Source organism: Phasianus colchicus, unplaced genomic scaffold, assembly GCF_987193195.1.
Source record: "Phasianus colchicus unplaced genomic scaffold, bPhaCol1.hap1.1 HAP1_SCAFFOLD_49, whole genome shotgun sequence".
Taxonomy (NCBI): Eukaryota; Metazoa; Chordata; class Aves; order Galliformes; family Phasianidae; genus Phasianus; species Phasianus colchicus.
In genome coordinates this window covers 94,975-106,488 of record NW_028325227.1, presented here as the reverse complement: position 1 = coordinate 106,488, position 11,514 = coordinate 94,975, and the positions used below count along the sequence as shown (strand labels likewise).

The window sequence follows — 11,514 nt, the reverse complement described above, 5'->3', positions numbered from 1 at the left end:
GGACCGCTCCTTCCAGTCTGTATGGATGCCTGGGATTCCTCCGGCCCAAGTGCAAAACCTTGCACTGTGCTGTGTAGGACCTGATCAGGTTCACCCGGGTCCGCCTTTCCAACCTGTCGAGGTCCCTCCAAATGGCATCCCTTCCTTCAGCCGTGTCAACCGCACCGCTCAGCTTGGTGTCATCAGCAAACTTGCTGAGGGTGCACTCGATTCCACCATCCATGTCATTGATAAAGATGCTAAAGAGCACCAGTCCCAAGACAGACCCCTGGGGGACGCCGCTCGTTACCGGCCTCACCTGGACATAGAGCCATTAATAACCACTCTGTCTGCAGCCTTACAACCAATTCCTTATCCATCGAGTGGTCCACCCATCAAATCCACATCCCTCCGGTTTGGAGATAAGGATGTGGTGGGGGACCATGTCAAAGGCCGTGCTCAAGTCCAGGGAAATGACATCGGTCACCCTCCCCTTGTCCACCGATGCCGTCACTCCATCACAGAAGGCCACCAGATTGGTTAAGCATGACTTCCCCTGCTGAAGCCGTGCTGGCTGTCTCGGATCACACGCTCACTCCTCATGTGATCAAGCATGTCATCCAGGAGGATCTGTTCCATCATCTTCCCAGGCACAGAGGTGAGACTCACCGGCCTGTAGTTCCCGTGTCCTCCTTGCTCCCTTTCTTGCCAACGGCAGTGACGTGACCCTTCCTCCAGGCATCCGGGACCTCACCTGACAGCCACGACTTCTCAAATATGATGGAGAGCGGCTCGGCAGCCAGCTTCTTCAGAGCCCTGAGATGCACGCCATCCTGCCCATAGACTTGTACACGTTCAGTCTCACATCTCACCATCTATCTGCTCCATAGACTTGCACATGTTCAATCTCATCAGGCAGTCTCTCTGCTCTGCCCTCACAGCAGGGGGTATTTACCACCCGGGTCCCCACCTGGAGGTTTATGGATGCAGGGCTCAGGGACGTGACAAACACTGGAATCCTGTCTGCCAGTGAAGACCGAGGCACAGAACTCATTCTGTACCTCAGCCTTCTCTCCATCTGTTGCAGGCAGTTCTCCTTTTACATTTACAAAGGAGGCACACTTGCTTTGACCTGTCTCTTCTGGCCAATGCACGTGTAGAAAGTCTTCCTGTTGTTTTTCACATCCCTCGCCAAGTTCAGTTCTGCGCCTTGTGTTTCCTGATCCCACGTCTGCAGGTCCAGACATCCCTGTATTCTTCCCAGGTGACACGGCCTGTTAGCCCTGTATTGCTCCAGGTGACACGGCCTGTTTGTTAGCCCTGTATTGCTCCAGGTGACACGGCCTGTTAGCAGAGCTCGCTGCTCCTTGCTTTGCCCCCAGCTGCCCAGCAGGTCTGCGCTGAGCCGATGGGCTTCCTGCGTCCTCTGCTTTCTATTCAGAGGGAGGGAGAGCTCTTGTGCTCTCAGAAGGGAAGGCAGCCTTGAAGAGCAGCCAGCTTTGCTCACCATCTTTGTTTTTACAGACAGATCCCCAGAGATCTGGGCCATCAGCCCGTGAAAGCTTAAAGCTCGCCGTCCCAAAGCTCAGGTCCTGCCCCACTCCTTGCCATGCCCACATCCCTCGGATCACCAACCCCACAAGCCGTGCTCACTGCAGCCAGGCTGCCCCAACCTGAACGCCTTTCACTCATCATCTCCTCCGCACTGCTGAGCAGCAGATCCAGCCACGCTTCACCTCTGGTCGGTCTGCCCAACGCCCGGAGCACAAAGTGACCATGGCTGCATTCCAGGAGCCTCCTGGAGCTCCTGGAGCTGGCCGTCTGTCCTTCCAGCAGATCTCCGATGGCTGCAGTCCTATTTTTGGAGAAAACTGGTATTTCTGGGTGAATATGTCCTATTTTGGGGGAGAAAACTGGTATTTCTGGGTGAATATGTCCTATTTTGGGGGAGAAAACTGGTATTTCTGGGAGAAAACGTTATATTTTTGTAAAGATAACTGGTATTTCTGGGAGGAAATGTCCTATTTTTGGGAGAAAATGTCATACTGAGGATTGTAATGTCATATTGTTTGGAGAAAACATGAGGTATTTCTAAGAAAACTGTGACTCCCTGGAGAAAGTATCACATTATGGGGAAGGGGGGGTATTGTAATGTTGTATTTTTTGGAGGAAACGTGAAGAATTTCTAAGGAAACTGATATTTCTGGGAGGAAATATCATATTTTTGGAAGAAAATTTCATATATCTCTGATAAAGCTGGCATTCTGGGAGAAAATATCATGGATTTTGGAGAACGCTTGTATTTCCGGGAGAAAATATCGCATTTTTGGAACAAATTGTCATATTTAGGATTGAAAAGTGATCTTTCCGGAAGAAAACATCGTGTATTTGGGAGAACACTGATATTTGTGGGTTATAACGTCGTTTTTCGGCACTAGTGACACGAGAGAAGAGGCCGAAGCCCAGCTCACTACAAGCTCCCTTCAGGTAGTTCTAGAGAGCAGTAAGGTCTTCCTGAGCCTCCTCTTCTCCAACTGAACAACCCCAGCTCCTTCAGCCGCTCCTCGTGAGCTCTGTGCTCCAGACCCCTCGCCAGCCTTGGCGCCCTTCTTTGAACCCGCTCCAGGGCCTCGATGTCTTTCTGGCAGTGAGGGGCCCAAAAGTGGACACAGCACTCGAGGTGCGGCCTCACCAGAGCTGAGGACAGGGGGACAATCACTGCCCTGTTCCTGCTGGCCACACCGTTCCCGATGCAGGCCAGGATGCCATTGGCCTTCTTGGCCACCCGGGCACACTGCTGGCTCATTTCAGCCCAGCATCCATCAACACCCCCAGGTCCACTTCCTCTACGCATCTTCCAGCCGCTCCGCCCCCAGCCTGTAGCGTCGCCTGGGGTTGTTGCAGCCAAAGCGCAGGAGCCGGCCTTTGGCCTTGTTGGAACTCATCCCATTGGCTTCAGCCCAGCTCTCCAGCCTGTCCAGATCCCTCTGTGGGGCCTCGCTACCCCCAGGCAGATCCACACTTCCAGCCAGCCTGGTGTCATCCGCAAACTTCCCGAGGGTGCACTCAGTGCCCTCAGCTCATCAAGAAAGATCTTGAGGAGGACAGGCCCCAGCACCGACCCCTGGGGAACAGCACTGTGACCCACAGATACCACTTTTCTCACAGATACGTGACATTTTCATCCGGGAACACTATTTTAGTCCCCTACACATGATCTCTTCCACCAAAAAACAAGGACATTTTCTCCCAGATAGACCACTTTTCTCCTATGTGACCGATTATCTGGGAAATACCAATTTTTTCCTAAAAATATGGTGTTTACTCCCAGAAATACCAGCTTTCTCACATACATGTGATCTTTTCCCCCCAAAACAAGACATTTTCTCCCAGAAATACCACTACGCTTAGAAATACCTCACGTTTCATCCCAAGAATACTACTTGACGCTCCTCAGGATCACACTTACTCCCAGAAAAATGGCAGTTTCTTCCAGATAGACCAGCTTTCTCCCAAATACATGACATTTTCTCCAAGATAGACCACTTTTCTCCCAAAGACGGGACATATTCCCCCAGAAATACCAGCTTTGTCTTAAAAATACGGCCTTTTTTCCCAAAATACCAGCTTTCTCACATACACCTGTCATTTTCCAACCAAGGATGCTACTATCTCACAGAAACAGCAGTTTTCTGAGAAATACCTGTCATTTTCTCTCAAAAGTACTACTTGACACTCCTCAAGAGGACATTTTCTCCCATATTTACCGTATTTTCTCCCCAAAGGACCAGTCGTCACACCAAAAATACCACAGTTGCTCTTGAATAGAAGACATTCTCTCCCACCATTTCCGAGTTCTCTCCCTCAAGTATGTCATTTTCTCCCAGAAATACCACATTTCAGTGGTAAATTTCACCTTCTCTTCCAAAAAGAGGAGATTTGCTCCCAGAAATACCCCTTCTCTTAGAACTACCACACATTTTCTCCCAAAAATACTGGATGACAATACCAAATGGGACACTTGCAAGCAAGAAGAGGACTGGCACAACTGCAGAGCGGTGCCATCCTCATTGAAGAGGTGATGAGGAGTGTACAGGGAGGGGGGCTGGGGACATGTGGGGTCTGCTGTGGGTGTGACATGGGGTCGGTGGTGTCACCATTGTTGGTTCTTCCCTTCACTGGATGCCACTGGGAGTCGTTGAGTGTCACTGTCTTCAGGTGACACCGTGACACAGGGTGACCTCGATGTGGAACAGCCGTGACGCAGTGTCCCCATCCCTGGCTGTCACTGTTGTTACCGTCATCTGGTGTCACCATCACTTGTGTGCCACCATCTATCGGGTGACACCATTCCCTGTACTCTGACCACCGCATGGGGCCAGGCACAGGCAGCTCTGCGTTGTCACCATGCTGTCACTGAGCCTCTCACTGTTCTTTGTCACCCCTCCAGGCCCGCCTAGAGCTGGACCTGGTGACACTGGAGTCCTCTGGCGCTGTCACCATCGTCTGACATGAGGATGGGGACACGCACGGTGGTGAACTCTGTGCCACCACCAGAGGGGACTGTGTGACACCAGCGTGGCACAGCCGTGACGTGGTGTTATCGTCATCGGGTGTCGCGTTCGGCAGCCAGCATCGGGTGTCACCGTCATGCAGAGGGGACAAAAGGACCCCCTGGGGATGTTGAGCCGAAGCTGGGGACACTGTAACCAGCTGGAGGACTTCCTGGAGAAGTGGGGACACAGCATCGTGCTGTCACACCACCAAAGTTGGGGACACCTTCATGGCACCCTGGTGGTGTCACGTACTGGAGATGGGGACACCCCCACAGTGACACCCCCACGGACCACTTTGTTCCCATGGGTCGGGGGTTGACACCCCTCACTTTTGCAATTAAGGTTTATTTTTCGATAATGGGGGTTAGGGGATGTCCCCCCCATGTCCCCATGTAAACTAAGCATGCACGCTGCAGTTTTCAGCCTAGGCTTTTAAGAGCAAAGCCAGAAAATTCCACACCGCTCAGTACAAAGCTGTGCGATGATGAGAGTGACTCAAGCTCTGCCCAAAGGATGAAAAGTAGCATCAAAACGGCTGAAGAGAGGGGGGACAATGAGGCAAGGTAGCACTGCAGAGAAGTCAGGAGAACACCTCTGCCTTCTGGGATCAGGCGGCCGGCGGAGCCTCTCTTCCCCCAACAGAGACGCCTGCAGGGTGAGGGGCACACGCTCACTTCTGCTCAGTGCTGCCCCGAGAAACTCAGACAGCTCGAGACAGCTGTTCTCTAACTCAGCGCGCCTGTGCTCAGGCCGTGCTACTCACAGTTCTGTGCACGTGCTTTGCAGGCAGTGCGTTTATGGGCAGGGCCAAGGACTGGTGCGTCCATTGCTTCTATAACCTGCAGCATCCCCTGATGGAGATGTGGGAGTTCTGACCCAGCGCCGCGAGTGGAATAACGAGGAGGTGGTGCAGCAGCTCACTGAGTGCCACTGGACAAATCAGGCCGTGCGCTCTTTGTGAATACAAAGCTCCAATTGTTTATTGATGGACCGCAACCAGAGTGCCAAGTTGGGCTGCTGCCACGAAGCCGCTGCCTTCTGATGCTCCTCCACTCAGTCCTTCAGCTGCAGCTTCTCCATCATCTCCACAAGGCTGTTCATTGTGGAGGACTGGAAAGAAAGAAAGCGAGCGTCAAAGTAGGACACCGCTTCCCCCAGCATTCTACAATCCCCTTCACGTCTGACAGACAGAGAACAACAAGAGCCGTGTCTGTGCTCACCGAGGACTCACCTCTGCACGTGCAGCGGCAGCTCTCAGAGCAGCCTTCTTCATTTCTGCTCTCCTCTCTTTTTGTCGTTGTCGTCTTGCTATAGAGAAAGAGGAGAGAAATTCAGTTTGTCAACAGCAAAACCGCGGAAACATGGGTACATGAAAACAGGTTAGGAAGCCTCTCAGGGAAGGGTATTTCCAGTGGGACAAGCAGAAGGCCGTCATGGATTTCATGGGAAAAGAGAGGGTTACACTTTCTGGCACTTCCTTGCCATTGGACTCGGCAGCCTTCTACTCTTTTCCCCTCTCCGCAGAGAGAAGGAGAAAGCAAAGCAAATCCTAAGCAAACTCCATGCACCTGATAAGGGAAGCACCTCACCAGGGCAGCTGCAGCACCTTCCTACCTCTTCGCTTTGAGGTCCGGAACTGCTCAGTCGGCGCTGGGGCAGGCCCAGGGTGTGTTGCTGGAGCTGGCACACCGCCTCTGCTCTGATGTGGGCTCTGAGCCTTCTCCCCATCGCGCTCCACCTTCACTTGTTTCTTGGCAGGCCACAGCTCTGCTTTTTGCTCCTCTTCCTCCACTCCCTTGCGCTTTCGTGCAGCCATGGTCTTGGAGAGGGAGTGGTTGTCAACTGCAGGGGGAGGTCTTTCCCCTCTGCTGGGACCTGCTGTTCCAGGAAGCCCTCCTGGAGCCTGGAGAGGAGCTTTTGCGTACATCTTGCCGTTTGGCTCAGCACCTCTCCCTGTTCAAATCAAGCAAGGGGAAGCAGCAAGATTAAAAGAAAGTCACACACTGCCTTCGGTCTGCAAAATGGGCCAGAATGCTAGGAACTCTCGAGTGTTCACAGCAATGGACCTTGGGATCTTGGCTGAACTGTGGGCCATTTCCAATTGGGACAGGAAAGGCAACTGTAATCCCCAGGGATTAAGATCTCAAGCAACACGCAACGACAGCAGTCCCAGGAAAGGACAGACAGAAAGCCTAACTAGAAAGACAGTGCACCAAACCCAGATGCTGCTGTGTGTCTGTACCTCTCTTGGGGGCTGTGCCACACTCCATGCTCCTCCCCTGGCTTCCTGCAAGGCTGCGCTTCACTGCAAGCCTGCTTGCATCAGCTTCTGTCAGAAAGGAAACAAGAAAGACATGAAGAGCATCTCTTTGGAGGAGCATTTTAGCACAGCCAACCACAAACTTCTGCTCCTCAAGCGTAGTTTCTTCAATTGGCCTTTCTGCTGCTACAACGCTGTGCCATTTCTGCAGTCAGCACAGATCTGCAGTGCCCTTTCTTTTCTCCTCCATCCCACACAGCCCTGCATGCAGCCCTATTTAGAGGCAGGTACCCACACCACAGCTCACAAGAGCTTCTTACCTGGGGAGGCTTTCCGTTTCCCCCCAAGCCCAGCACCATTCCATGGACGCGCAGGCTCCGTCCCTACAACAACAGATTGTGTGTTGATTTCACAGACACCAGGAGCAGCACTGTCCTGTTAGCCCACGTCCACCACAAAAACCAAAAGACACTCTTCTACAGCCAGAACAGAAACTGATCTTTAAACTGCAGTGCGCTTGCACAAAGCACTACTGCTCTCATTCCCGCTCAGGTGGCAGCAGAGGAACCCTGGTCTGCCTGACAGCTCTGCATGCTGCAGAGCAAAGCTGCGTCAGCACACAAAACGCTATCAGCTGCAAAAGTCGAGGCACGGATTTTTTGTCCCTACAGGGAATGCACTCAGCTCTGAGCACCACCACTTACACACACACTTCTGTCTCACTGCTGCCATCTGTTGCTGTCGGCCTCTCTAATGCTTCCACCATGGTTACCGGACATCCCTGCAGTGCTGCACCGCTCAGAAGTAATACTTAAAATGCATTCTTCCATACTTCATGACAGAGGACTGCAGAGACTCACTTTTGCGGGGTGCTAAGGATGGTCCGTCCCCATCGCGTCCCTCTGTGCGCTGCAAGGCGCTGTTGGATCTCTGGCAGCCTGCTGGGTGCTGCTCCCTAGCACAGGGAACCACGCCGCGCTGCTTCTGAGGAGAGAAATAAAGGAAGGGCCATGGAAACAGCCACCCAACGTTTGCAAAGAGATGCAGCGTTCCAGATGGTGCCAGAGATGGGTATCAGAGTGCTGAGACGTTAGTTATCACTAACGGAAACATTTGGGAGCGCATTCACAACATCTGCACGCGCTGCAATTTCTGGGCATATCCAGCTTTCTCATCGTTCAGGTGGAGAAGACGGGCGCTCTCAGACATCACTTCGGGGGGTTAAACCAACACACCTGCAAACACCAGCATTATTCCGAGGGAAACAGTGACTTCAGGTGCCACAGTTCAACCCATGCAAAATTACCGTACACAGCCTTAGCTCTTCACCACTATTTCTTCCCCACCCTTTACTACTGCAGGCAGCTAGAACAAACTTCTCAGCAGAAACCCAGGGCAGCTGGCAAACCATAACCAGGCGCAGCTGGCAGGAGGGCAGTGCCCGCTCTCTGCTCCCACCCTGCCCCAGCAGGTTAAGGAGCCTGGCAATGCTGTCCTGTTGCTGCAAGTGCACAACCCAGCCGCTTACTGAGCTAACAAAGGACCAGCAGGGCTCCCCCTGCTCCACCCCTTCCCCTCCAAAACCAGAGAAAGGAGAAACCCAAGCGAAAGAAACCCAGCCATACCTTTCCACGCGCAAAGCAGCGATGGCAACTGCGTCCGTCTCCCTGCTGAGACATGCTGGGGAACGTCTCAGGGGAAGCTCAAGTTCCCGGGGTCCTCTCCACAGGGACTGCCCGCACTGTTGGAAAGAGCTGGCTTCACTCTCTCTTCAAGTGCCTCGATCCCCAAAATCTCCTTTTGGAAAGGAAAAAGGAACCCTAAGGAAAGAACCTGCAAGTGAAAAACAGCGAGGAAGAAGCATTTTCCCAGCATTCTTCTGCTGTGCAGTTTAGACTCTCGGGCAGGGCAATGTCTCGAAACCAGCTGGTTACAAGGACTGTCCCCAAAATACACCCAGCTCCTGTACAGCTGCCATGATTTCTGACAGCAAGCGTTCTCCATCTCCTCAATAGTTACGCGCCTTGAAGCACATGGCTGGTGTTGCTGTCCTGAAGAAAACTCCCTCTGTCTCACCGCCAGCCGGGACGAGGGCTGATGCAGCGTGCCCACCCCAGCCCAGCTTTCCTGCTGAGACACCTCCCAGCAACCACCCAGCACCAAACCCAGCTCACCTGCTCGGCCTGCTCAGCCTGAGCTGTGCCCAGCTCACGCACACGCCGCAGCGGTGCTTCCGACGGGCTCTCGCAGGGTGATCTCTCAAGGAAAGCTCACAGCTCAGTCTCTGCGTGCAGCACGCTCACCAGTCTGCTCACCAGCTGTGCCACAAACGCTCCCACCTCGGCGATGACTGTGACCTCAGCGAGTGCCCGCATCACTTCTGTGCTTCCATCATAAGCAAAGGGCGTGCTCACCTCCCAGATCCAAATTTTAGGAAACCAACACCACGGTCTCCCAACGGGTTTATTTAAGTAAAAGAACAGAGAAATTAAGATGACCCTCGTGCAGCCAGTTCTTGCTCAGGTGCTGCACGATCGGACCAAGGAGATGTTACCCCCAGGCTGCCTCCAGCTTGGAGGATTTGAGCTCCCAAGCAACCAGCAAGCATTTGGACGTGCCCTCCCCCTGCTTTTTACAAGGACAGACGAGTCCTTCTTGGGATGCCAGCTATTCTGCAAAGGCGGAATAGCTCTGTTCTTGGGCCGCAGCTCCTTGGCCACGCGCTTCTCAAATACTGGGGCTGCATTACCTCCTGGGCATCCACACGTGCTCCGACTCTCCCGCAGGGTTTCTGGCTTCCTGCTGGGGAGCTTCTCATCTTCTTCTGCAATATCATTCCTGCCTCCTCTGGTACCATCCTGGGAGATGCTGCAGAGCTCATGAGCCTGAACTACCTTCCTCCCATCAGCAGCTGCTCTTGGCTTTAAAGAAGTGCCAGCACCTACGAATCAGCTTGGAGAAAGTAATTCTGGGGACCCAGAGACACTGCAAGTCTCAATGCAGCTCCCACAAGAACGCTGCTGTTAAATCCATAGAATCATAGAATGGATCAGGTTGGAAAAGACCTGAAAGATCATCGAGTCCAACCGCAACCTGACCATACTCCCCTAACTCTAACAACCCACCACTCAATCATGTCCCTGAGCACCACATCCAGAGCTCTTTAAACACGTTCAGGGACAGCCAGGACACATCCCCAATTAGCCAGGACTGCTGAAGGATGATGGAGAGCGGCTTGGCAGCCACATCTGCCAACCCCCTCAGCACCCCAAGGTTCAATCCATCCGGCCCCATGGCTTTCAAAGCAGGTTTTGTTTCTTTAATTATTGTCTCCCATTCTATCTTTTCTTTTAGAAAGGAATCTAAAAGACGAAAAGTAAGAAAGTACTAAACAAAATGAATCAAAAGAAATGAAAAAAGGAAAGAAAGGGGAAGAGATGAAAAGAGACGGAAAGAAAAGGGGAGAGGGAAAGAAAAGGGGAGAGGGAAAGAAAAGGGGAGAGGGAAAGAAAAGGGGAGAGGGAAAGAAAAGGGGAGAGGGAAAGAAAAGGGGAGAGGGAAAGAAAAGGGGAGAGGGAAAGAAAAGGGGAGAGGGAAAGAAAAGGGGAGAGGGAAAGAAAAGGGGAGAGGGAAAGAAAAGGGGAGAGGGAAAGAAAAGGGGAGAGGGAAAGAAAAGGGGAGAGGGAAAGAAAAGGGGAGAGGGAAAGAAAAGGGGAGAGGGAAAGAAAAGATGGAAAACAGAAAACAAAATCAAAAAAGGAAAAAAAGGAAAGGAAGGGAAGAAAAGAAGAAAAAGGAAAGGAGAAAAAACCATCCTTCCATCACCATTGCTGCCACAAGCACTAAACCATATCCTGTAACTCCTAATCCAGATGCCTCTTGAACACTGCCAGGGACGGCGACTCCACCACCTTCCTGGGCAGCCATTCCAGTGCCTGGCTGCTCTCTGAGAGAACAAGTTCTTCCTTATGTCCAACCTAAACCTCCTCTGGTACAACTTATGGCCATTTCCTCGGGTCCTGTTTGTTGCCTGGGAGAAGAGGCCAAACCCCTCCTCATCACAGCCTCCATTCAGGAAGTTGTAGATTGCAATGAGGTCTCCTCTGAGCCTCCTCTTCTCCAGACTGAACAACCCCAACTCCTTCAGCCGCTCCTCGTAAGGCCTGTGCTCCGGACCCCACACCAGCTTTGTTGCCCTTCTCTGGACACGTTCCAGGGCCTCAATGTCTTTTTTTGTAGTGAGCGGCCCAAAACTGAACACAGTGCTCAATGCGTGGCCTCACCAGTGCTGAGTACAGGGGGATGATTCCCTCCCTGCTCCTGCTGGCCACGCTATTTCTAATGCAAGATGCTGTTGGCCCTCTTGGCCACCTGGGCACACCTCTGTCCCTGGAAAGGTGATGGAACAGCTTGTGCTGGATGCCATCTCCAGACAACTGGAAGAAAAGGAGGTTATCAGGAGTAATCAGCAAGGGTTCACCAGGGGGAGGGCACGCTTGACCAACCTGGTAGCCTTCTACGATGTTGTCACTGGCTGGGTGGATGTAGTGCATGTGGTCTACCTTGATTTCAGCAAGGCATTTGATACCGTCTCCCACAACATCCTTATGACAAAGCTGAGGAAGTGTGGACAGATGAGTGGACAGTGAGGTGGGTTGAGAACTGGCTGACTGGCAGAGCGCAGAGGGTCGTCGTTGGCGGTGCAGAGTCCGGTTGGAG

General features: G+C 52.6%; 1 protein-coding gene across 1 annotated transcript; it reads right to left on the bottom strand.

The window, feature by feature from the left end:
• Positions 1-4,446: 4,446 nt before the first annotated feature.
• LOC149911943 (zinc finger CCCH domain-containing protein 11A-like) lies at positions 4,447-10,285 on the bottom strand. Its single transcript, XM_090132971.1, has 8 exons — positions 8,970-10,285; positions 8,421-8,628; positions 7,656-7,779; positions 7,116-7,178; positions 6,778-6,864; positions 6,150-6,488; positions 5,767-5,843; positions 4,447-5,645 (listed from the first exon to the last, which is right to left on the bottom strand). The coding sequence occupies exons 2-8, from the start codon at positions 8,472-8,474 to the stop codon at positions 5,589-5,591; spliced, it is 801 nt and encodes a 266-aa protein (XP_089989097.1). The 5' UTR covers positions 8,475-8,628; positions 8,970-10,285; the 3' UTR covers positions 4,447-5,588.
• Positions 10,286-11,514: the final 1,229 nt, after the last annotated feature.

What these genes read in the sequence shown, in the direction of transcription:
- LOC149911943 (XM_090132971.1), bottom strand. Translation starts at nt 8,474, where the DNA reads ATGTCTCAGCAGGGAGACGGACGCAGTTGCCATCGCTGCTTTGCGCGT. An exon ending in GAAACGGAAAGCCTCCCCAG is followed by an intron (nt 6,865 to 7,115) that starts GTAAGAAGCTCT and finishes CCTTTCTGACAG; the next exon opens with AAGCTGATGCAAGCAGGCTT. An exon ending in CTGCCGCTGCACGTGCAGAG is followed by an intron (nt 5,646 to 5,766) that starts GTGAGTCCTCGG and finishes CTTTCTTTCCAG; the next exon opens with TCCTCCACAATGAACAGCCT.